General features: G+C 44.5%; 1 protein-coding gene across 2 annotated transcripts in view; it reads right to left on the bottom strand.

The window, feature by feature from the left end:
- Positions 1 to 11,392: 11,392 nt before the first annotated feature.
- LOC119965333 (lysosomal-associated transmembrane protein 4A-like) overlaps positions 11,393 to 25,258 on the bottom strand; it is a 32,470-nt gene continuing 18,604 nt past the window's right edge. The window contains exons 4-8 of one of the 2 annotated variants that reach the window (XM_038795965.1): positions 24,222 to 24,353; positions 21,549 to 21,644; positions 19,927 to 20,025; positions 12,108 to 12,143; positions 11,393 to 11,735 (exon numbers count right to left, since the gene is read on the bottom strand). In XM_038795965.1, the coding sequence (XP_038651893.1) occupies positions 12,129 to 12,143; positions 19,927 to 20,025; positions 21,549 to 21,644; positions 24,222 to 24,353 (342 nt within the window). In that variant the 3' untranslated portion in view covers positions 11,393 to 11,735; positions 12,108 to 12,128. Of the gene's footprint in view, positions 11,736 to 12,107; positions 12,149 to 19,926; positions 20,026 to 21,548; positions 21,645 to 24,221; positions 24,354 to 25,258 lie in introns of both variants that reach the window. The other variant, XM_038795956.1, reaches the window with a different exon arrangement.

Genomic DNA, 25,258 nt, shown 5'->3' with positions numbered 1-25,258 from the left:
CCAGGTGTAAACACCTCTTAATCTTGTTACCAGTAAAACAATCAGGATTCCCTTTAATCTCTAGCAATCAAGCCACACAGACTTGAACAGATTACATTCTCCCTTAATTTCACCTTTATTTAAAAAAGTCCCAAGACATAATATTCCTAAAAACCTCATAGTATACAGTAAATGACAGAACCCTTAAGAGTACTGACAGGCAGAGGGATCTGGGTGCATGGAAAGTGGCAATGCAGGTGGAGAAGATAGTCAAACAGACATACGGCATACTTGCCTTCGTCGGCCAGGGCATTGAGAATAAATATTGGCAAGTTATACTGCAGCTGTATAGAACCTTAGTTAGGCCACACTTGGAATATAGTGTTCATTTCTGGTCATCACACTACCAGAAGGATGTGGAGACTTTGGAGAGGGTACCGAAGAGGTTTACCAGAATGTTGCCTGTATGGAGGACATTAGCAATGAGGAGAGGTTGAATAAACTTGGTTTGTTCTCACTGGAATGACGGAGGTTGGGGCGGGCGACCTGATAGAAGTTTATAAAATTATGATGGGCATACACAAAATGCATTTTCCCAGGGTGGAAGAGTCAATTACTAAGGGACATAAGTTTAAATTGCAAGGGACAAAGTTTAGAGGAGATGCGCGAGGGAAGGTTTAAGTTGCAAGGTACAAAGTTTAGAGGAGATGTGGGAGGAAGATTTTTTTCTTTATTACACAGAGGATAGTGGGTGCCTGGAACTTGCTGTCGGAGGAGGTGGTGGAAGCAGGTACAATAATGACTTTTAAGGGGTGTCTTAACAAATACATGAATGGAGAGATACAGCTCCTGGAAGTGTACAAGGTTTTAGATTAGACGGGCAGCATGGTCGATGCAGGCTTGAAGGGCTTGTTCCTGTGCTGTACGTCTCTTTGTTCTCATTGTAACAATACTCAAAGTTAACTTATTCAAGGGGTTTTGCAGCAAAACTAATGTGGAAACTTGATCACAAAATGGTCGCCAAAATGCAATATTTACAAAGTTAATCTTTAAAAATAAGTTTAAAATACAATATGGACTCAGAAACAGCTAGCCAAACATCAAAATAACAGTGACTTAATAGAATTAGAACTAACGGCAGTCATACACACACCAATCAACAGCTAATGATGAGTTTGCACATTCTCCCTGTGTCTGCATGGGGCTCACCCAACCAAAAAGGATGTGCACGGTAGGTGGATTGGCCGCACTAAATTGCCCCATAAGTGGGGAAAAAAGAATTGGGTACTCTAAATTTATTTTTAAAAATAATGATGTCAACACTTACTGATGAAATCATGAATGGATTTAAATAAAATGCATAACACTTCTACCCCGCCTAAATTTTAATAGAAATACATTGTGTCAGTCTTCGGGAGCTTTGCGACTACACAGTAACACACCTCCTCCATTTTGCTTTTCATGGCATAGGACACTGTCCTGTTTGATAAAGCAAGCAGCCTGAGGATCTACAAATAATTTAAATGTAGTGTCCCGCAATGTACCCTGTTCACCTGTGAAAATCTCAGGATATTTCTGAAAGGCATTCTCTGTCACATGTTGCATGACTTATCTTACACCAGTTCTTTTTCCTGTGCCAGTCGAACCCAGTAGACTCGGTCCATGCTTTTTTATCACAAAGAGCCATGCTCCTGTCTCTTGGCAATGTCCACCTCTAATGCTGCAAGCAATGGTATAGTCTGACTGGTGTATGTTCGAAGGTTGATTCCTGCCTGAATAATGGCTGGTGTCTGCTTAGAGCCCCAAATCTTCCTGAAGGTCTCCTCACAGATTACCAATACAGAGGCTCTTGTGTCCACCTACATCTTGATTTTTTTGTTTATCGACCTTCACTGCAGCATAAATCGGCTCTGCAGACTCCTCACATATAATAAACATGTTGTAGTAGTGTTCCTCTGCCCGGTCTGAGTATTCCAAGTATCACTGAGGCTTCCTTGCATTTGAAAATCCTTGTTTAGCCTTCGACTTGCTCTTAGCATCCAGGCACATCTTGTCTAAATACCCCTTGTTACACTGGTGACAAACAGAGTCCATAAACTTGCAGTGATTCAGTGTGACCCACCACACCAAACCTAAACATTCCATTGTTGCCACCATTTTACTTGCAGCTTCTTTCTTTACTTTATACAGTGCACCCGCCAGCGAGCCACCACTGGCATTCTCAATATCTTTTGCATTAGTGGCAGCCATTTCCATGTCTTGAAATCTTTCTAGAGCCTTCTCAAAAGTACGTATGACTTCTACCAGCAAACACCGCTGAATGCTGTCTTCCTGAATGCCACAAACTACTTTCTTGAAGTTTGTCTACCAAAACAGCCCAAACTCTCAAAGTTCAGAGAGCTGGCACAATTCAGCAACAAAGTCAGCTACAGGCTGTCCTGTCTTCTGAAAATGACTATGGAATTTGAAATGTTGTACAAATACTGAGGGTTTAGGATTGTGGTCGTTCTGAACAAGTACAACTAAATCTGCAAATGAAATGCCCCTCAGTTTCCGTATCATCACTAAATTTCTCACGAGCTGTTAAGTCTTCACTCCACACACACTCAGGAAAATGGAGTGCTTTCTAGCCTCGTCTGCAGTCCCGTTTGCCAATACAAGTGTTCCAACCTTTCCACATAATCAGTAACGGCTAAAATCCAGAAAACTGGGACAGTTTCCGCTAGATTTCGCTGTTTTGTTTGCCGGCATTCACTCCAACTCAGTCAGATAAGAGCAAAAGATTAATTTTAAGCTGAAATACGTTGGCTGCAAATTAGGATTTCCTGTGCTATAAGCTGCCCGATCCACTAAACTGAGCATGTCCTGACAAACTTAGTCACCAATTAATGCTTCTGCTTATTATGCTAATTTGCAGCCATTCAAGGTGTCGTGTTAGGTACACTGGTATAACACTGGCTGCAACTGGATGCAGCTTAGATCAAAAAGATACTCCAGACCTTGGAAGTTAGTTCAATCAGGTTTATTGAACTAATAGCAGTTCTCTGTGAGTTCGACTTTCTGCTAATTTAAGTGTGGTTACTCTGTCTGACTGAACCAGACTAGCTCTTAGCCAGGTGGTGGAGGTGTGAGATTATAACAACACCCTTGACTGACTCTCTTGATGTTCATCAGTGGAAAGAGGCAGAGTGTCAGTGCCTGTTATAGTCAGATCCCACCCGAGTCTCCTGCCTCCTTTAGCTGCTTGTCTGTGTCTGCCTGCATATCATTATGTGTGTGCCTGCATATCATGACATCTCCCCTTTTTTTTTGTTTGGATGACATGTGAACGTATTTACAAGAATAGGCCAATATTAACATATATACATGCAGTGGATGTGAACATATGTACATGTGAAAACAGATGTCCAATGCGAGAACTTATGGGCAGCATGGTAGCATGGTGGTTAGCATAAATGCTTCACAGCTCCAGGGTCCGAGGTTCGATTCCCGGCTGGGTCACTGTCTGTGCGGAGTCTGCACGTCCTCCCCGTGTGTGCGTGGGTTTCCTCCGGGTGCTCCGGTTTCCTCCCACAGTCTAAAGATGTGCGGGTTAGGTGGATTGGCCAGGCTAAATTGCCCTTAGTGTCCTTAAAAAATAAGGTTAATGGGGGTTGTTGGGTTACGGGTATAGGGTGGATATGTGGGCTTGAGTAGGGTGATCATTGCTCGGCACAACATCGAGGGCCGAAGGGCCTGTTCTGTGCTGTACTGTTCTATCTATTAACACAGAACAAAGCAAACAGAACAAATGTTCATAAGTCCAGTCTCTGTGGCTTGCGTCTGATCCTGGTCGACCGCCGGAGAGGGGTGGTGGGGACGACAGCGGCTTGATGGGCGGGATTGAAGCCTGACCGGTGGCCTCGTGAGTCGAGGTATCAGGAAGTTACAAAACAACAGAAGGAAACAGAGAGGAATGTGGTTGCGGGTAAGCAACTTTGCGCAGTGCCTCGTCGCACAACAGAATCATCAGGCAGACGCACAACGACTGCTGGAGCTGACCAGTCTCCAGCAGGGATCTTAACCCCAACAGTGTCTGAGGGGATAACATGGGCAAAATCGGTCGCATGAGCATCATAGCCCTGTTTTTGCCAGTCTCGGAGTTGCTGCACTTTCTGCAGCACCGGGAGCTGATTCGGGTTGGGCAAGTGTATTGTTGGCAGTGTTGTTCGCAGGTCCCTGTTCATTAGGAGTTGAGCCGGCGACATGCCAGTGGACAGTGGGTTCGCCCTGTACGTAAGCAGCACAAGGAGAGTGTCAGATGCAGAATCCGTGGCCTTGCAGATGAGCTGCTTCACTATGTACACCCCTGTCTCAACTTTTCCGTCTGACTACGGATAGTATGGGCTGGAAGTGACGTGTTTGAACTGATACGACTGGGCAAACAGAGACAATTCATGGCTGTTGAAGCATGGGCCATTGTCACTCATGAAAGTGAGTGGGATACCATACCTGGAGAATATCTCCTTACAGGCCTTGATGACGGTCCGAGATGTGAGGTCTGAGAGCTTCACGACTTCAAGCTCATTGGAAAAGTAATCAATGATTAACATGTTATCACGACTATTTGCATGAAAAAGAGGTCGATGCCAACCTTGGACCATGGAGAGGTTTCGATTTCATGCTGCTGAAGGGTCTCCTTACTCTGCGCTGGCTGGAAGCGTTGACAGGTTGCACAGTTAAGGACCATGTTCGCGATGTCCTGGCTAATCCCGGGCCAGTAGACAGCCTGCCTGGCTCTGCGTCTGCACTTTTCCACACCCAGGTGGCCCTCATGGATTTGACAGAGCACCAAGCTCTGCAGATTGTGTGGAATTACAATCTGGTCCAGTTTGAGGAGGATACCATCAACCACTGTCAGGTCGTCCTTTACATTGAAAAACTGAGGGCACTGCCCTTATTGCCAGTCATTGGCTAGGTGTTGCATAACACGCTGCAAGAGGGGGTCTTTGGCGGTCTTCTCACTAGATGCTGGGAGGGTGCTAGCACACAGCTGCTCCTGTGACTCAATTTGCCGGATGACGTTCAGCGGTTCACTAGGCACGGTGATGGAGCGGGACAGTGTATCGGCAATGATGAGCTCCTTGCCAGGTGTGTAGGCCAGGTCAAAGTCATACTTTCTGAGTTTGAGGAGGATGCGCCGCAACCAAGGTGTCATGTCATTAAGGTCCTTGTGGATAATGTGGACCAAGGGCCTGTGATCTGTCTCGACTGTGAATGTCGGCAGGCTGTAGACATAGTCGTGAAACCTGAGAATGCCAGTGAGGAGGCCGAGGCATTCCTTCACTTTTTGTGCATACCTTTGTTTGGTGGGCATCATTGCCCTTGATGCGTAGGCAACCGGTGCCCAGCATGAGGTGTCATCACGTTGCAGCAGGAACGCATTGATGCCATCCTGGCACGCATCTGTCAAGATTTTAGTTTCCCTGTCTGGGTCGAAAAATGCCAATACGGGTGCAGTGGTGAGCTTGGCTTTCAGCTCCAACCACTCTGCCTGATGGGCCGCCTTCCACTTGAAGGCAGTGGACTTCTTCACTAGGTTTCGTAGGGCTGTGGTGTGCGAGGCCATGTTTGGGATGAACTTGCCCAGAAAATTGACCATGCCCAGGAAGCACAATACTGCCTTCTTGTCTTCCGGGACCTTCATGGCTGCGGTGGCCTTGACCTGGTCTGTGTCAGGGCACAAGCCCTGCTGAGAGACCTGGTCTCCTAGGAACTTGAGTGTCGACATGCTAAAGCAACATTTGGCCCTGTTCAGCTTCAGGCCATTGGCGTGGACACGGCCGAATACCTGCTGGAGACGGGAAACATGCTTCTCAGGGGTCGTGGACCATTATGATAACGACGTCCACGTACACATGAACCCCTTCGATGCCCTCCATCAACTGCTCCATGATGCGATGAAATTTCTCCGATGCCGAGACGATGCCGAACGGCATACGGTTATAGCAGTACCTGCCAAACAGTGTTGAAGGTGCTGAGCCTTCTGCTGGACTCATCCAGTTGGATTTGCCAGAAGCCATGTGACGCACCTATCTTTGTGAAAAACCTTGCATGTGCCATCTCACTGGTGAGTTCCTCCCGCTTCGGGATGGGGTAGCGTTCACACATTATATTCTGGTTGAGATCCTTGGGATCAATGCAGATGTGCAGGTCTCCAGGTTTTCTAACACACACCATTGAGCTGACCCAGTCAGTCAGTTCGGTTACCCTGGAAATTATCCCCTTGAGCTGTTCCTTCAGGCGCTCCTTCAGCGGAGTCGGGACCCAGCGTGGTGCATGGACCACTGGCTTGGCATCAGGTCGCAGTAGGATCTTGTACCGATATGGCAAAGTGCCCATCGCTTCAAACACATCTGGATACTGAGCGAGGGTGTCAATGCCAGCTTGAAGATCCATGTTGGGGGATGTCGTTGAATAAACCCGCTGAACCAGGTTTAGTTTTTTGCAGGCATGCGTGCCTAGTAGGGATGCCCTGTCCGGCTTGACAATTTCAAACCTTAGCCGTGCATGGGAGCTCCAGTTGGAGATGAGTAGATGACAGGATCCCAGTGCTGTGATGGCATTACCATTATAGTCCAGGAGCTGGCAGACTGCTGGAAGGACCTTGGGGGGGGGGCTTCTTGATGCGTTTGAAGTCTGCCTGTGAGAAGAGGTTGGCAGAAGCACCTATGTCCGCTTGAACTGGATGGAGCAGCAGTTGACCTGCATCCCCACACACCATTCGTCCTCCGAATCCACAGCGAGGATGGACTGAATGCGAGATGAGTTAGGTGTGGCATGTTCACGTGTGGTAATGATGCCACTCGGTAGGCGGACTCCAGGCACTCATCCTCTGGATCCGTTGTACTGCCAGGATCAGAATCCTGTGATCGACATTGCACATTCTGGACGCGCCGTTGTTGGAATTGGGAGCGCTGGCCTCAGACTCGTGGTGCAGATCTGCACAAGGCTGCATAGTGTCCAGGATTCCCAGTTTAAACATCGCCTGCCTCTTGCAGGGCAGTGTCCCTTTAAGAATAGATGTGGGCAGGGTGTTTCCACTGGTGGGTGAAAGCAGAACTAGGTAGCATAGCCTCAAAATAAGGGGAAGTAGATTTAGGACTGAGCTTAGGAGGAACCTCTTCACCCAAAGGGCTGTGAATCTATGGAATTCCTTGCCCAGTGAAGCAGTTGAGGCTCTTTCATTAAATGTTTTTAAGATAAAGATAGGTAGTTTTTTGAAGAATAAAGGGATTAAGGGTTATGGTGTTGGGGTCCACAAAAGTTCAGCAATGATGTCATTGAATGGCAAAGCAGGCTCGAGGGGCCAGATGGCCTACTCCTGCTCCTCTTTCTTATGGAAGTGGGTTTTGCCGCAGTTCGGGCACATTGTGACGCAATGTACGTCGTCGCGCATGCGCAGCGCGATCAGCAGAAGTCTGAACCTGCGTGGGTGTGGGCCACTTCGTTATCCCGTTCGCATTGCGCATGCGTGGGGCTCCAGGAAAAGCGTGCGAGATGGCCGCTGTCTTCAATGCTGAGGCGCTGCATCCGGGAGATTGCCTGCACACAGTCTGCCTCCTGGGAGGCAAGTTTCTCATTTTCGGCCGATTTGTATTGGGAATACAGAATTTATGTGCTTATGAACTGTACATGTTTCAATCGCGACTGGCAGGGTCATAAGCTTTATTTTTAAGAGCTGCTCTCTCAGAGGATCAGTGAACTCCAAACACGATTTTGTCTCTGATCATGGAGTCAGCAATATCACCAAAGTTGCAGGACAGCACTAGCTGGCGGAGGTTAGTTAAGAAGGCATTGAAAGATTAATCTTTACCTAGAAGACATTGTTTGAATATGTAGCGCTCCAAGATTTCATTGGTGTCCACTTTACTATGACTATCGAACTTGTCCAAGATGGTCTGAAACTTTGTCTTGTCCTGGCCTTCGGTGAAGTTAGAGTTGAAGAGTTCGATGGCTTGATCACCCGCTGTTGAGAGGAGAAGCGTGATCTTTCTTGCATCAGACGCACCCTTGAGGTCTGAGGCTGCGATGTACAACAGAAACTTTTGCTTGAATGTCTGCCAGTTGGCACTGAGATTGCCGGAGGTCCTGAGCGGGTGAGGAGCCTGAATCTTCTCCATGGTGCCAGGATACAGTTGCTGGTCGTCACAGAACGGACTGAGGTAAGCCACCTTAAATTAGTAGTCTCCTGGTATCATGTTGTGTTAGGTACACTTGTACAACACTGGCTGTAACTGGATGCAGCTTAGATCAAAAAGATACTCCAGACCTTGAAGTTAGTTCAATCAGGTTTATTGAACTAATAGCACAGTTCTCTGTGAGTTCTACTCTCTGCTAACCTAAGTGTGGTTACTCTGTCTGACTAACCAGACTAGCTCTTAGCCAGGTGGTGGAGGTGTGAGATTATAACACCCGTGACTGACTCTCTAGATGTTCATCAGTGGAAAGAGGCAGAGTGTTAGTGCCTCGTGTCTTTTATAGTCAGATCCCACCAGAGTCTCCTGCCTCCTTATTGATCATGCCTGTTCTCTGTGTCCATTAGCTGCTTGTCTGTGCCTGCCTGTATATCATTGTGTGAGTGTCTGCATATCATGACACAAGGAGGCTCATAAAATGAAGATTTTGGCTTAAGGACACAGGCATTTAAAAAATGTTTAAATATAATTTTTAATTTACTAAGAAAACCTAGTACACCAAACAATGAGCAAATTATTGTGTATATATTTTTTAAAGTCACTTTCAGTTACTTAAAATCAGGTTAATCACAGGTGGTGGACTAGACACTGGTTTCAATATGCATACAGCTGAAAATAAGTTAATCACAAATGGAATGTAACCACTCAAATATATCTAGGAATTTTTCAACCAAATTTTTACAAATGTTATAAAATGCTGCCTAATTTCACTGATTTATGGCAGATTTTATGTTTATCAGTATGCAAATGATTCATTTGGGGCAAGTAAGCACGTCTCAAAATTAAAACAATTTTGAATGCAATTTGCACACAGGTTGCCAATGGCAAACCAAAGCAGATACTCTATGCTGCTGCGCTTGTTAAAAAAAAAAAGATTTTACAGTGTAGATTGAAGTACTCTTAGGTTGCTAATAGTTCTTTCTGTCTTTTCTTCAGTTTAGCGACTTGCAAGAGAGACTAAATGATTGATGAGATAATGTCAGGTGGTGCTGATAAAAGCTCTGGGCTGAACAGGGATTTTTGCATAGTGTTCTCACATTGGATAGGAGTTTCAAGTTTCCAACAAGTTAGGCTTTTTAACAAATCAAACAAAATGTGTTTGTACAATTTATTTATGGAAAATCACAATGTACAGAAGCAGAACCAGCTTAAAAAATTATATGATATTATTGCACAGAAATGAGGACAGTTGCATTTGCCACAGTTTAACCATAACAAAGTACCACAGATTTCAAAATATGTAAACCTTTAAAAATGCAAGCAAAGATTACATTCTAATCAGAGCATTTTTATTATTATCTAAAAAGGGACACTGAATGATCTCTTCAATCCTTTCAATGCTTCAATCTTATTCTTGCATGCTGTAGGTTTTAAGCAACACAAGCAGCTAGTATTGAAGCTAACTCACTTTTCAAATGAGGAATTTTATAGTGTTCTCAACTACAGGTACTGCAGTTAGAACAATTCAAATATGCAGTAATATAGAAACAGAAAATGTCCAGTCAGGATTTAAGTAGTGAACAGGAATTATTAAAACATTGTAGCTATCCTATGCCTCAAAATGCAACAGTAAATACACAAAAGTCAAAAATGTGATATTGAACATGTTTATAAAGTTTAGATATATTGTCCTTTCAAATGGAAATTAAAGAAATCAACAGTTTTTTAAAGAAAGCTCTTAATGGATTTTGAGGGAAGGATTGCTGTTGTTTTTTAGCTGTGGCAAAATCAAAGACATATAAACAGGTTTATGATTCCATTAGAAATTGTGCAAAGCATTTTTCTCCCTCTTCCACCAACCCCAATTATACACGAAAATAAATTACTCTGCAGCAATATTTAAACATCGAGAAGATTGCCCAATTTTAACTTGCTGATCTTTTGCTTGCAACAGAGTAAATATTTGGCAGCCAATCTTATTTTCAGTCTGGTTCAAAGATATGATGAGCTTTTACACTGCCAGTAAAGTATTATAATACTGTAAGTGTGGCGTACATTCAGCAAAGAAATTAGAATTGGTTTGATATGAGCTAAAAATCATAAGAGTCTCACTCAACAACCTGATAAATTGGTTCTGACCAATTGCATCTCCACTGGAATACTGATTGCTCGTTTCTGACCAGACAGAAATTCATGGAAGCTTGAATCTTCTATAGTCACACCCCAATAAATCACCCTCTGCTGATATATGTAACCATGTTGTGAGGAAGTCGAATCAACCTACACAATCTTTAACTGAAGGGTGACTGTATTGGAGATGAAAGCAGTGTGCGCCATTATATTAGAAAAGTTGTGATTTGTTGGTTAGGCCATGAAAAAACATTGTTAAAAGCCTCAAGGAATCTTAAATTAGTTTGTAATGACACTAGCATGTGCAACATGCAAGCAATTAGTAAGCAGTTTCAGAGTTAAGCATCATCTGATGACTGTCAAAAGTATTCTTTAATGTCCATAAAGCTCTTAAAATACAACTATCAGGTTAAGTAAAACATGATGGGATATGACTTTTTAAGCTTGTAAATGCATTTATGAGGCACTGTAGTTTTGTGAAACAAAAGATTGTTATTTTCTGTTAAGAAATCTCAACTGAAAGTGTTTAGCTATCATCTATCTAAAATTCATTCCTTAAGACCAGTTGACGGGTTTTCAAAGGAGTTATACTCATCAATCTAAAAATGTTGTGGTGGATTCGATAGTCAATGAACAGAAAATCTAGCTATGCTATATCTGAGTATTTCCAATGTTTACTGTTTCTATTTCAGAAAATCGAGCCCATTATCTAATAGTTCAACGCAATACTCCTCAACTTTACTAGAATGTACCTGCAAATTATTAATTCCAATGCACAAGCATTGTCATCAATAGCTATCAGAACCAATATTAGATATTTAACATTTACTACAGGTAATACCCATTTGAACGGGAAATGCCCTCACTTTTGTAGGCACTGACTTTATGATTTCCACTTTACACAAGCAACAGAAAAACTCCTCAAAAATCACTAGAGTAACAATTATTTTTTTTAATATAAATTTAGAGTACCCAATTCATTTTTTTCCAATTAAGGGACAATTTAACGTGGCCAATCCACCTGCCCTGCACATCTTTGGGTTGTGGGGGCGAAACCCACGCAAACATGGGGAGAATGTGCAAACTCTACACGGACAGTGACCCAGAGTCAGGATCGAACCTGGGACCTCGGCGCCGTAAGGTAGCAGTGCTAACCACTGCTCCACCATGCTGCCCACAAGAGTACCAACTATAAAATTAATTCATAGGACAGGCAAAAAAGTACAAGTAAAAGAATGCTTCTAAAACTCAGCAGGTTGTTTAATACAAGACTGTATTCTAACATTTTGATAGATACTGAACATAGACATGTTCACATTTGGTCACTGTAAATTATATTTGTGTGTAGGATGGTGGAGACTCCTTGTGTGGCAATTCTTCTGGTGCCTTCTTTACAACTTCCTCATATAATGGTAGCTTCATAATGTCTTCATACGTCGGTGGCTTGATCTAGATGTAAAATGAAGTGCTTCATTACGCAATGATATCAATGAATACAGGTCAAGTAAACCAAGAAGTGTTTCAATTTAGCTAAAGTGCATAAGGTGGTGAAAATTTGAAAATTGTTGTTAAAACAGTTCTCCAGCTCAAAGAAGAACAACCAAAAGGAATAATTGTTGAATCGTATTCAGGATACGGACTGATTTTAAAAGGACCATGAAGCAAATCAATCGCAAATAACACAAATCAAAAGGTAAAGGGTGCACTAAAAATTGTAACATTCTCACAATTGTTCTGTCCTGGTTCACATTCAATCACCTGAGTTTTTCTTCTGTAACTGATTTAGAAAATTTGTAACTGTCTATACTAAACTATACTCACTATTGAGTTTTCGGTTTATCTTCAGGCGGTGGAGGTCTGTCCTATTTGAAAAACCCAAAGACAAAATTAAAAAATTTTTTTTTTTTAAATATTCAGGACAGAAGGTGATGTCTTAAACTAAGGATTGTATTGGATTAGATTTGTTTATTGTTACGTGTACCAAGTACAGTGAAAAGTATTTTTCTGCATGCAGCTCAAACAGATCATTTAATACATGACAAGAAAATACGTAATAGGGCAACACAAGGTACACAATGTAAATACATCGACACCGACATCGGGTGAAGCATACAAGAGTGTAGTATTAATCATACCAGTCCATAAGAGGGTCATTTATAAGTCTGGTAACAGTGAGGAAGAAGCGGTGTTTGAATCTGTTCATGTGTGTTCTCAGACTTTTGTATCTCCTGCCTGATGGAAGAACTTGGATTAGTAAGCTGGGTGGGAGGGATCTTTGATTATGCTGCTCACTTTCCCAAGGTAGCGAGGTGTAGATAGGGTCAATGGATGAGAGGCGGGGTTTGTGTGATGGATTGGGCGGTGTTGAGGACTCAATTAAGTTTCTCGTGGTCTTGGGCCGAAAATATTTTATTAAGGCATTTATAATTTGTGGTAGTCGGTATTAGGGGTATTGCGGTACCTTGGATAATGCTGCAAGACCATTGGTGTGGGAGGTACCCGAGACTGCTATATCATTGGTGAAGCCTGTCTGCTCGTCCCGCCCAGTAAGGCAGAGTATAAGAGCCCGTGTCTCCCCAGCAGCTGCATTCTGTACCTGCGCTGCTGGGGGAAACATCTAGTACAATAAAGCCTTCAATTGTTGTCCAATCTCGTTTCTGGAGTCATTGATCGAGCATCAATTTATTGTACTAGATTTTAAAGAATAGAGCTCCGAATCAAGCCGGAGTGTCTGCAACTCAGCCCCCACGCGGCAAACGCAGCAACAACCTTCAAACACTGGCTGGCGACCTTCAACGGGTACCTCAGGACGGCCACAGTTACACTCACGGAGGACCAGAAGATGCAAGTTCTTCATTCGAGGGTGAGCCCAGAAATCTACACCCTCATCGAGGATGCGGACAACTTCATGGACGCGATGGCCCTGTTGAAAGGACAATATATTCGCCCAGTAAATCAGGTCTACGCCCGTCATCTGCTAGCGACGAGGTGGCAAATCCCCGGGGAATCACTGGAGGACTTCTACCGTGCGCTCCTGGTGTTAGATAGGAACTGTGACTGCCCACAAGTTTCAGCCAGCGACCACACAGAACTTTTGATCCAGGACGCATTCGTTGCAGGTATGCTGTCCTCCCAAATCTGCCAGCGGCTGCTAGAAAAAGAGACACTAGGCCTCAAGGGGGGACAGGCCCTTGCTAACTCCATGGACGTGGCCTTCCAAAATGCCCACGCATACGTCCCTGACCGCACGGCAGCCCCTTGGGCAGCGTGTAACCACCCCCCCCCCCCCCCGCGGCCGAGTCTGATGTATCCCCGATCCCCCCACAAGCTTGTGCGGCGCGACTACCAGGCAACCACGGGGGATCCCGCTGCTATTTTTGCGGGCAAGCCAAGCACCCCCAGCGGCTCTGCCCGACCCGCTCCTTCATCTGCAAAGGGTACGGCAAAAAGGGCCATTTTGTGGCGGTATGCCAGGCACGGGCGGTCGCCGCGGTCTCCGGGGAGGGTGGGGAAAACAGGACCGCCACCCCAACCTTCTTCATGAGCAACGTGCGGCCAGCGGGCGCCGCCATCTTCCTTCTCGCGAGCTACGTGTGGGCCCCGGGCGCCGCCATCTTGCTCCCCAGGGACCACGTGTGACGGATGGGCGGCGCCATCTTGCATACCCCCAGCCATGTGCGACCCGTGGGCGCCACCATCTTGGCTGGAGTCTCAAGACCCCGATTCGGATGACCACTCATCGCCTGAAGAAAATTTCCAGCTTTTGCCACGACTTGCCTCGGTGACCCTGGACCAGTCTCGGCCCCGAACGCTCGTGACCGCGACGATGACCATGCTCATCAACGGGCATAAATCATCCTGCCTGATCCACTCCGGAAGCACAGAGAGCTTCATATACCCCAACACGGTGAGGCACTGTTCTCTTCCCATCCACCCAGTTAATCAAAAAATCTCCCTGGCCTCCGGGTCTCACTCAGTAGAGATCAAAGGGTTCTGTGTAGCGAACCTCACGGTCCAGGGAAGGGAATTTAAAAATTTCCGCCTCTTACGTCCTCCCTCACCTCTGCGCTGCCACGCTCCTAGGGTTAGATTTCCAATGTAACCTCCAAAGTTTAACTTTCAGATTCGGCAGCCCTATACCCACCTGGTCGAGCCGCCTTCCCTTTTTGCGAACCTCACCCCGGATTGCAAACCCGTCGCCACCAGGAGCAGACGGTACAGTGCCCAGGACCGGACCTTCATTAGGTCGGAAGTCCAGCGGTATTAAAGGAAGGTATTATCGAGGCTAGCAACAGCCCCTGGAGAGCTCAAGTAGTGGTTGTAAAGACCGGGGAGAAGGATAGGATGGTCATCGATTATAGTCAGACCATCAACAGGTATACGCAGCTCGACGCATACCCTCTCCCCCGCATATCTGATTTGGTCAACCAGATTGCACAACACAAGGTATTTTCCACGGTGGACCTCAGGTCCGCCTACCACCAGCTTCCCATCCGCCCTAGCGACCGCAAATACACTGCATTCGAAGCAGATGGGCGGCTCTACCACTTCCTAAGGGTTCCCTTCGGTGTCACGAATGTAGTCTCGGTCTTCCAACGGGAGATGGACTGAATGGCTAACCAGTACGGTTTGCGGGCCACGTTTCCATACCTCGATAACGTCACCATCTGCAGCCACAACCAGCAAGACCACGACAACAACCTCCGTAAATTCCTCCATACCGCAAAAATCCTCAACCTAACTTATAACAAGGACAAATGAGTGTTCCGCACCGACCGTCTAGCCATCCTCGGCTACATAGTGCATGATGGAGTTATAGGCCCAGATCCCGAACGCATGCGCCCCCTCATGGAGTTCCCCCTCATTAATTCCCCCTCCCAAACTGCTCCAAGGCCCTGAAACGCTGCCTGGGAGTTTTTTCATATTATGCTCAGTGGGTCCCCAACTATGCGGACAAGGCCCGCCCACTAACCCAATCCATGTTATTTCCCCTGTCGGCAGAGGCCCGCCAGGCCTTCAGCCGCATCAAAGCAGACATTGCAAAGGCCACGATGCATGCAATCGATGAATCCCTTCCCTTCCAAGTCGAGAGCGACGCGTCCGATGTAGCTCTGGCGGCCACCCTCAACCAAGCGGGCAGACCCGTGGCCTTCTTCTCACGCACCCTCCACGCTTCAGAAACCGCCATTCCTCAGTTGAAAAGGAGGCCCAAGCCATAGTAGAAGCTGTGCGGCACTGGAGGCATTACCTGGCCGGCAGGAGATTCCCTCTTCTCACTGACCAACGGTTGGTCGCCTTCATGTTCGATAATGCACAGCGGGGCAAGATAAAGAACGATAAGGTCTTACGGTGGAGGATCAGGCTCTCCACCTACAACTATGAGATCTTGTGTTGTCCCGGGAAGCTAAACGAGCCTCCTGATGCCCTATCCCGCGGCACATGTGCCAACGCATAAGTGGACCGACTCCAGGCCCTCAATGAGGACCTCTGCCACCTGGGGGTCACTCGATTCTTCCATTTCATCAAGATCCGCAACCTGCCCTACTCCATCGAGGAGGTCAGGACCACCACCAGGAACTGCCAAATCTGCGCGGAGTGCAAGCCGCACTTCTACAGGCCAGAGAAAGCGCACCTGATAAGGGCTTCCCGTCCCTTTGAACGCCTCAGTGTGGACTTCACTGAACATGATTGATGAGTACTCCCGGTTCCCATTCGCCATCCCCTGCCCGACATGACAGCAGCCACCGTCATAAAAGCCCTCCACAGTATCTTTACAATGTTCGGTTTCCCCGCCTACATACACAGCGATAGGGGGTCCTCCTTCATGAGTAACGAACTGCGTCAATTCCTGCTCAGCAAGGGCATTGCCTCAAGCAGGACGACCAGTTACAACCCCCGGGAGAACGGACAGGTATAGAGAGGGAGAACGGAACGGTCTGGAAGACCTTCCTACTGGCCCTATGGTCCAGGAATCTCCCAGTCTCCCACTGGCAGGAGGTCCTCCCTGATGCTCTCCACTCCATCCGATCACTGCTGTGTACCACGACCAACCAAACACCTCACGAACGTCTCCTTCCTCCGGGATCTCGCTCCCGACCTGGCTGGCAGCTTCTGTTCCCATCCTGCTCCACAAACATGTGCGAGCGCACAAGTTGGACCCATTGGTCGAGAGGGTCCACCTCCTTTATGCTAACCCTCAATACGCTTAAGTGGCGTACCCTGATGGCCGACAGGATACGGTCTCCCTTCGGGTCCTGGCGCCCCCTGGGTCCCCACCCACACCCCTCCCTCCCACTGGCGCACCCCAGAGCCGCCCCCTTCCCAGGTGAATCGGTCCTCCCACCGGTCCCATCCAGGGGTGATGAAGCTGCCGAAGAAGCAAAAGACATGCTCCCGGAGCCACGGATGCTCGAGCCAGCGCCTGCATCACCACCGAAGCTACGACGATCGCAGAGGACGACCAGGGCCCCCGATCGACTAATTCTTTCACTCTGACTGTAAATAAATACTGTAAATAGTTGCGGCATGTAACGAGGCAAAACACTGTGCTAATGTATACCGGGTACCACCATAACCTCAACCACTGTATAACGTGAGACCACCACCCCCGCCGGACTCTTTTTTTTTTTAAAACAGGGGGTGAATGTGGTAGTCGCTATTAGGGGTACTACGGTACCCTGGATAATGCTGTCAGACCATTGGTGTGGGAGGTACCCGAGGCTGCTGTATCATTGGTGAAGCCTGCCTGCTGGTCCCGCCCAGTAAGGCGGAGTATAAGAGCCCGTGTCTCCCCAGCTGCTGCATTCTGTACCTGCGCTGCTGGGGGAAACATCTAGTACAATAAAGCCTTCAATTGTCATCCAATCTCGCTTCTGGAGTCATTGATCGAGCATCATAATTTAACAATTTTAAAAGTCAGATTTCCACATGATCAAAACAATATAACCAACACACCCTAGTAACAAACCTCAGCCAACATGATTTACACAAACAGGACCAGGTAGGATGCTTTCTATAGTGCACCTGTAAAAGTTGGTAAGAGTTAATGTTGACATGCCAAATTTCCTTAGTTTCCTGAGGAAATATAGGTGCTGTGTTTTCTTGGTCGAGCGTTGACGTGGGTTTTTGGTGATGTGCACACCTCGGAATTTGAAGCTGTCAACCATCTCCACCTTGGTCCTGTTGATGCAGACAGGGGTGTGAACAGTACTTTGCTTCCTGAAGTCAATGGCATCGAGGGAGAGATTGTTGTTGTTGCACCACTCCACTAGGTTCTCTATTCCCCTCCTGTATTCCGACTCATCGTCGTTAGAGATCCGACCCACTACGGTGGTGTCGTCAGCAAACTTGTAGCAAAATTTTGCTGTGCAGTCTTGTGTGAATAGGGAGTATAGGGGGCTAAGTACGCAGCCTTGTGGGACCCAGATATTGAGGACTATCGTGGATGAGGTGTTGCTGTTTATGGTCTATGGGTCAGAAAGTCAAGGATCCAGTTGCAGAGTGAGAAGCAAAGTCCTTGGTTTTGAAGCTTTGATATGATCTTGACAGGGATTATGGTGTTGAAGGCAGAGCAGTCGTCAATAAATAGGAGTCTGATGTAGGAGTCCTTGTTGTCGAGATGCTCCAGGGATGAGTCTAGGGCCAGGGATATGGCGTCTGCTGTGGATCGGATGCGGCGGTATGCGAATTGCAGTGGATCTGGGCATTCTGGGAGTATAGCGTTGATGTGCCTCATGACCAACCTCTTGAAGTACTTCATTCCAATCAAAGTCAGGGCCACCAGACGATAGTCATTGAGGCACATTGCCTGGTTCTTCTTTGGCACCGGTATGATGGTGGTCTTCTTGAAGCAGGTAGGGACCTCGGAACGGAGTAGGGAGAGGTTGAAGATGTCCTGGAACACATTTGCCAGCTGGTCCACGCAGAATCTGAGTGCATGACCAGGGACCCCGTCCGGACCTGTCGCCTTCCAAGGGTTCACTTTCAGGAAGACCAATCCGACTTTTGAAGCTGTGACGGTGGGTATGGGGGTGCCCGGGGCTGCTGGGGCAGTTGATTGCGGTTTGATGGTTTCCTTCTCAAACTGAGCATAGAATGCATCGAGTTCATTGGGGAGGGGTGCGCTGCTGTCGGAGATTCTGCTCAGCTTTGCTTTAGAACATAACCGACGAGAGTGTGTAACCCTAGTCTGTGACACTAGCTTGGTCTGATATTGTTTCTTGGCATCCCGGATGAGTTTGCAGAGGTCATAATGGGATTTGCTTTCACAAATTATTCCTGGACCAAGTACACATTTTGACACCTCTATTTGTTCCCATCCAAATTCTTTGTCCTCATCTCAAACTTCCTTTCTTTAGCTAATGAAATCAATACTATGAAGCAGACATGTTGATACACCAGTATTACTACAATTGCATGCTTGATAAATGCATTATCAAGTATTTTATGAAGCCATATAACCAGAAATGGTACAGACTGATTGGCTAGTTGTGCTGAGCTGAATAAATGTAGCTAGGGCAACAGGAGATAAAACTGCTAGGGGTACTGGGCGGTAAAAAGGAAAGATGGAGGATCTACAGCCATGACTTGCCGATCACTATGTTGCAATTCGTACTTAAAATTGAAAGTGTATTAGATCCAATTTAAATGATCCTGATATTTAAATATCCTACATATAATTCGCCATGACACATGGTAGCTGGGCAAGTTACCAAGAAAGAACAGGTGTCAGTGAGGGATGGCTGGAGAGAGAGAGAGCGAGAGCGAGAGCGAGAGCGAGAAGGGGGGGGGGGGGGGGGGGGAAAGAGATGACAGGTAGTCTTCTCCAGTGCCTGTAATGATCCACAGGAACATACCAATTTCTTAAATATGACACATTAGCCTCCCCTATTAAATAATGTGTAATCTAGAGGCAGTTAATACTTGTGCTAAAAAGAATAATCTGCCTGTTATGCCAATCAAGTGTAGAATGCAGTTTTGATTATACAGGCTTTACTAGTCACATTACATTTAGCAGCTCACCCTTCTCCTAGTTTGTCTTTTGTACATGTGAAATCCTGATATTTTAGAAAATATAAACTGCACTGCTGAGACAGAGCAAGATGTCAAGCAAAATGAGAAATGTTGAAGATTGGCACTGTAAACCTATAATAACCAACATGGTACTTTACCAATACATCAATTAGCACAAATGTACAATGAGCTTTAATTTTAACATAATTACAGACCATCATAAAATATCCAGGCAATGCACTATCCCTGATCACAATTGTCCTAAAACACAAATGATTAATAATAGAAGTTAGTTAACAAGTCTGGGTGAAAACTCATTTGTGGTTGTGAAGCTGAGAGATATTCAAAACCATGCAACCAATGTTCAGTGTCAGTGTTACAGACATGGGTCCACAATCAACCGCCTATGTGTTCAGCTCCCAATGGCAGAATTATTAGAAGGACTTTTGAGGGAACTCAAAAGTCTGTTTTAGGATGTACTTCTACTGATCACATCCAAATGAAGGAAGACAACATTTTGGATGTTCAGGTCATGGATAACCTTAACAGGGGCTTTTCACAGTAACTTCATTGCAGTGTTAATGTAAGCCTACATGTGACAATAAAAGATTATTATTATAGCTCTTACCCGAGAACGAAGATTAAGAAGAGTGTCGACTAAGCTGCTTTCCTGTTCCAATTCTTTAATAAACTTGTAGCAATTCCATGTGGAGTAGATGAAAAAACACTGCAGACAAAAATCAGAAGACGACTTGAATCAAGGTACAAAATATTTTTAAAATGCTTTTCATAGTAGTCCAAGGTATCAAGTCAGGATTTCCACTATGATATGAAAAATGACTATTTTAATGGGATGAATACCAAACTGTAAATAAAGGTTGCACAAAGTTGGTAAGCTGTAATGTATTAAATCTCATTAAAGGTGTTGCTAGTTAGTTTACACTGATATTTACTCGGGCTGACAAGCAAAGAGTGGAACCTATTGGTGTCTGTGATTGCTATGTGTTTATTTTGACTTTTAATTCCCCTTTCACTCGCTCTGTTTCTCGACCGAAGTACAGCAGATGAACATCATTTTTGAGTTCTAAGGTAGCAATAATACTTGAAATAAATAGCTTGTGTTTTCCCACGTTGCTGACTTGTTAAGTGTATTAGCAATTAGTGTGGAACATTCTAGTTATTTACTAAATAAATTTGGATACTTAGTTAAAAGAAGGATTTTATAGTGCAATTAGAAATGTTTATGTGCATTCTAACTCAGAATCATAATATGTTGGTTGATCATTTAAGCTCCCCAATATAAGAAAAACAGGTATTTTTGGTACAATGGTCGCATTTATCATCAAGGGTAATGAAATTTTATCCTTTGCCTCGGTTAGAACCAGCATGTGGACAAGAGAAATTCAGACATTTATTTTTCAATTAAGCATGCTACAACCATAAAATATCAACCAAGTTTTTTAGGCAGTATTTTCAACACTTTGTTTTTATTTAAAATTTCCAGCATCCATAGTATTTTGCTTTTGTATTAGCAAAACATCTTCACTTTATGGCAAACCAGAATAAGTATGCATGTACTTAGGATTATCACTGGAACAAAAGGAGAAACTTGGATAGCATTCAGGGTTGTTTGGATAAATATTTAGATCTGTAGAATATGAAATACAGGGAAAAGTAGATAAATAGATTATAGTACCTATTCTGGGGCAGCACAGTGGTTAGCCCTGCTGTCTCACTGTGCTAGGGACCCGGGTTCAATTCTGGTCTTGGGTGACTGTCTGTGTGGAGCTTGCACATTCTCCCAGTGTCTGCACGTGTTTCCTCCAGATGCTCTGGTTTGCTCCCACAGTCCAAAGATGTGCTGGTTAGATGGGGCTGCGGGGATAGGGCAGGGGAGTTGGCCTAAGTAGAGTGTTCTTTCAGAGGGTTGGTGCAGGCTCAATGGGCCAAACAGCCTCCTCTGCATTGTAGGAATTCTATAGTTCTATGATGCAAGATCAACTATTAATACAGAGCTAAATAACCTTCCTGTACTGTCAGTGTAATGAATCTACAAAAAGTCACGCTAATATTGGCAATATCCAGTGGGTTCAGTGTGGACTCCAGATATTCTTGATTAAGTATTGGCTTTTAAACTAAGTATTAGGTCTTTAGTTATCATAACAATAGCCTACCAACAGGATACAGTTTATGTTGCTTATTTTAAGACACCAAATAAATTTAGCATTCAACAATATTTGAAGTTCTTACCTTCAAAGCCAGAAAACATAGAAACAGAACGGTGTACATTATAATGGTTTTAGTGGAGCCTGTCTCAATCACAGCTTCTCTTTCTGGGAAAAAAAACTTGGCAGGAAAATGATCATTTACTTAGAAATATAAACCATGTAACATTAACTGAAAATAATAATAATAAAAAGAAAAATCTAAACATCCATGACTCTTCACATCAATAAGGGTGTTCCAATATATCAGACTATTTTTCCTCTTAGGCATGTTAAAAGAGGACTGGATGGTACATTAATTAATGATTAACATCTCAAAGCAGAGTTGAAATCAAGCCTAGACTGATGGGATGAAGATCCCACCTGTATGCTGGCTGTAACACAGGAAGAAGCAGTGGTGTAGTGGTACTGTCACTGGACTAGTAATCCAGAGACCGAGAGTAACCCTCTGGGGACCTGAGTTCGAATACCACACGACAGATGGGGAAAGTTGAATTTGATTTTTAAAAATCTGGAACCATCGTTGATTTTTGTGAAAACCTGTCTGGTTGATTTTAGCGAAGGTAATCTGCAATCCTTATCTGGGGTGGCATACATGTGACTCTAGATGCATAGCAATGTGGTTGACACTTACATGCCCTCTGAAATAACCTACCTCAATATCTGGATGACAAAACCCTACTGTTTTAGGCAAATAAGCAAGCTTTTACAATTAAGAGATAAAATCGACAATTACATCAAAGAATGACACCATATGGCATGAGATCAGAATCCTTGCATTGTGTTGCAATAATGGACTCTAACTCGTGATCAATTCTCTACTTTTGTTTGATCAAAAAGCAAGTGATATTACACATCTACAATCAAGTCTGAACAACTTATATTTATATACTGCCTTCAATGTAGAAAAATATTCCATTATCAAGCAAACTTTGACAGAGTTAAGGAAATACAACAGGGCTGACTAAAAGGTCGAGTTTTGAAGAGATTATTAAGGGAGGGGAGGAGACAAGTTTAGGCAATTTTCAGGGCTTGGAACCTTGACAGTTAAAAGGCATAGCCAATGGTGGGAAAAGAAAGTGCAGAATGCACAGGAAGTCAGAGATGGAGCATAGTAGGGCTGGAAGATAGTACAGCTGGAGGAAATTACAGAAATGGAAAGGTCAAAAGCTGTGGAGTGATTTGATCATGTGGTTGAGAGCTTTAAATTCAAGCTCCTGATACACCAGGAGCAGATCTAGGTCAGAAAGTAAAAGGATAATTAAGATATGGATTGCAACGTTTTGGATAAGTTCAGGTTTATAGGAGGTAGTAAAATCATGGAGGCACTGGGATAGTGCCATTGTCACTGGAGACACAGGGTCATGCTCTTGGGACCTGGTTTGAATCCTGCCATGGCAGATGGTGAAATTTGAATTAAATAAAAATCTGGAATTAAAGTCTAATGATGACCATTAAACCATTGGCGATTGTCGTAAAAACCCACTTGGTTCACGTTCTTTAGGGAAGGAAACCTTTTGTCCTTATCTGGTCTGGCCTATATGTGACTCCAGATCCACAGCAATGTGGTTGGCTCTTAAATGCTCCCAGGGATATGCAATAAAATAAATGCTGGCCCAGTCAGCAACACCCACATCCAATGAACAAATAAAAAAAGCAGGGCAATTGAGTTAGGGATGGAGGTGGGTGATAAAATGTAAAGGTTGCCGTAGTCCCAGAAACCATAGGCTGCTTCCCCCTTTGATTTAACCTAGGATCACACCTCAGTTGAGGAGCAAGGTTGAGAAGTTGGGGCCTTCATGAATAATGGGTGGAATCACCTTTAAAGGAGTCACCTTTATGATGGGAGAACATATGGAGTCAATGGCTCAGCTCATGGGTCAAATAGGAAGCAATAGTTTCAAATAGTCTGGTTCAGCCCACAACAGTCAGTCAGAATCACTGGCAAGGAAGTGGAGTTTGTGACACAGCCAAAGTCAATGATTTCAATCTTTCAGTGCTCATTTGATGTTACTTATACAGATCTAGGCATAAAGGCTGACAATGCAGAAGTAGATCAGAGACTGCTTGTGGAATCAGATGGCAATGATGTTGCTGTGGGGCATGGCAAATGCGAAATGGTAGGTGACCAAGGATAGCACCTGAGGGACTCTAATGTTAACGGCATGGGGTGGGACTAAGAGCCATTACAGGATATTTGCAGTTTACAATTGGAAGTTTAAGGGGAACCAGGCAGAGGCATTCCCATTAGTTGGGCAACATAATTTTAAAAAAAATAAAGGATGGCATGGCCAACCATACTAAAGATTGCAATGTGCACTTGGCTCACATACACAGATGATACCATTTGGGACTTTAACGAGGGCTGCCTTCAGTACCATGATAATTGCAGAAATCTAATTGGAGATGTTCAAACCGAGCTGTAGAAAAATGGACATGGAATTAGGGGGCAGCAATTCATGGGGATAAGGTGGCAGTTAGGAAAGATAGTGAGGTGATGGTGTTTTTTGGGTGGGGAGAAATTGATAACAGATTTCCAAAAGCAGTTGGGGACAGTTCTCAAGGTAAGGGAATCACCATTATCAATCTTATCTTCAGCCAAGAACACAAATGCAAAGAAAAATTAAGTTAAAAAAAAAGGAACAAATACTATTCACTTCCAAATAGAAAATTCAAGACCCTGAGAGATAAAACTTACCACATTTTGAACATAATGCTTGGCGTGCACATATTGTGGAAGTTCAACATAGATGCCAAGCACTTCTATGCAATAGATGATGATGTCACCTACCAGGTAACATACAAATGGAGTCAGAAAATGTGGAAAGTACTGGATCAAAAAAAAGGAAAGAAGTCGTTAGAAGCACATGTTTCTCCATGTATGTTTCTTGGATAACAGACTGAAAAGCTGAAATAATTACTTATTGAAAATGTCTTAATTTAATGTCATGGGAGTACATTTCTCCTGGGTACTGCTGGTATTTGTCTTTCCTCATACCCATGATTACAAAGTTTCCTTCCCTTACTGACAGCTGCAAACCTTTCCTATCGGTCCTTGGCTGCCACATCCTACAACAAATTCCCCACACCACGTGCCAGCCAATTAATAAATCTGGACAGGTGTCAGGCAGGACTCCGTAAACATTTATTTAAATGAGGTTCTGATGATGCCCCGAAAATATTTGGGTTTGTTGTCCACTACTCGGCATCCTTGCACCCTTACATCCCCCCATAAAAATCAAGACCTGAGAATGAGCAAAAGATAGCAAATAAGTTGAACAAATACTTTCTCCAAGCATTCACATATGAAGTTATGGGCAAACACATCTTTCCCAAGAAAATTCAAAAACTGTTATAAATGCGATAGAAATTTTAATCGGGTTCGAAACAAATAAATCCCTACGGATAGGTGCTGTTTATCCAACATTGCTGGGAGAGATTAGAGAAGAGATCTGTGAAACACTTGACTATTATTGAGGGATTTGTTCGATTCTGGGGTGTTATCAGAAGATTGCTCAATCAGATCAATATGGTGTCCATAATTAAATGGATGACATAACAGGTACAGGAAACTACAGACCCATTAACTTGGATTCTATTCCACAACTTAATTACCTTCATTTCAGAATGTAACTGCAAATTCACACCTTGACTCATCCTTTGAACCTCCTAACACCTTATTCTAAACCTTTATGTTCTATTCCCCATTATTACCAACTGTTTGCAGCTGCTAGG

This window comes from Scyliorhinus canicula, chromosome 1 (genome assembly GCF_902713615.1).
Source record: "Scyliorhinus canicula chromosome 1, sScyCan1.1, whole genome shotgun sequence".
NCBI classification, from domain to species: Eukaryota; Metazoa; Chordata; class Chondrichthyes; order Carcharhiniformes; family Scyliorhinidae; genus Scyliorhinus; species Scyliorhinus canicula.
Note: the sequence above shows the minus strand (reverse complement) of the source record. Positions and strands in the feature narration are given on the sequence as shown.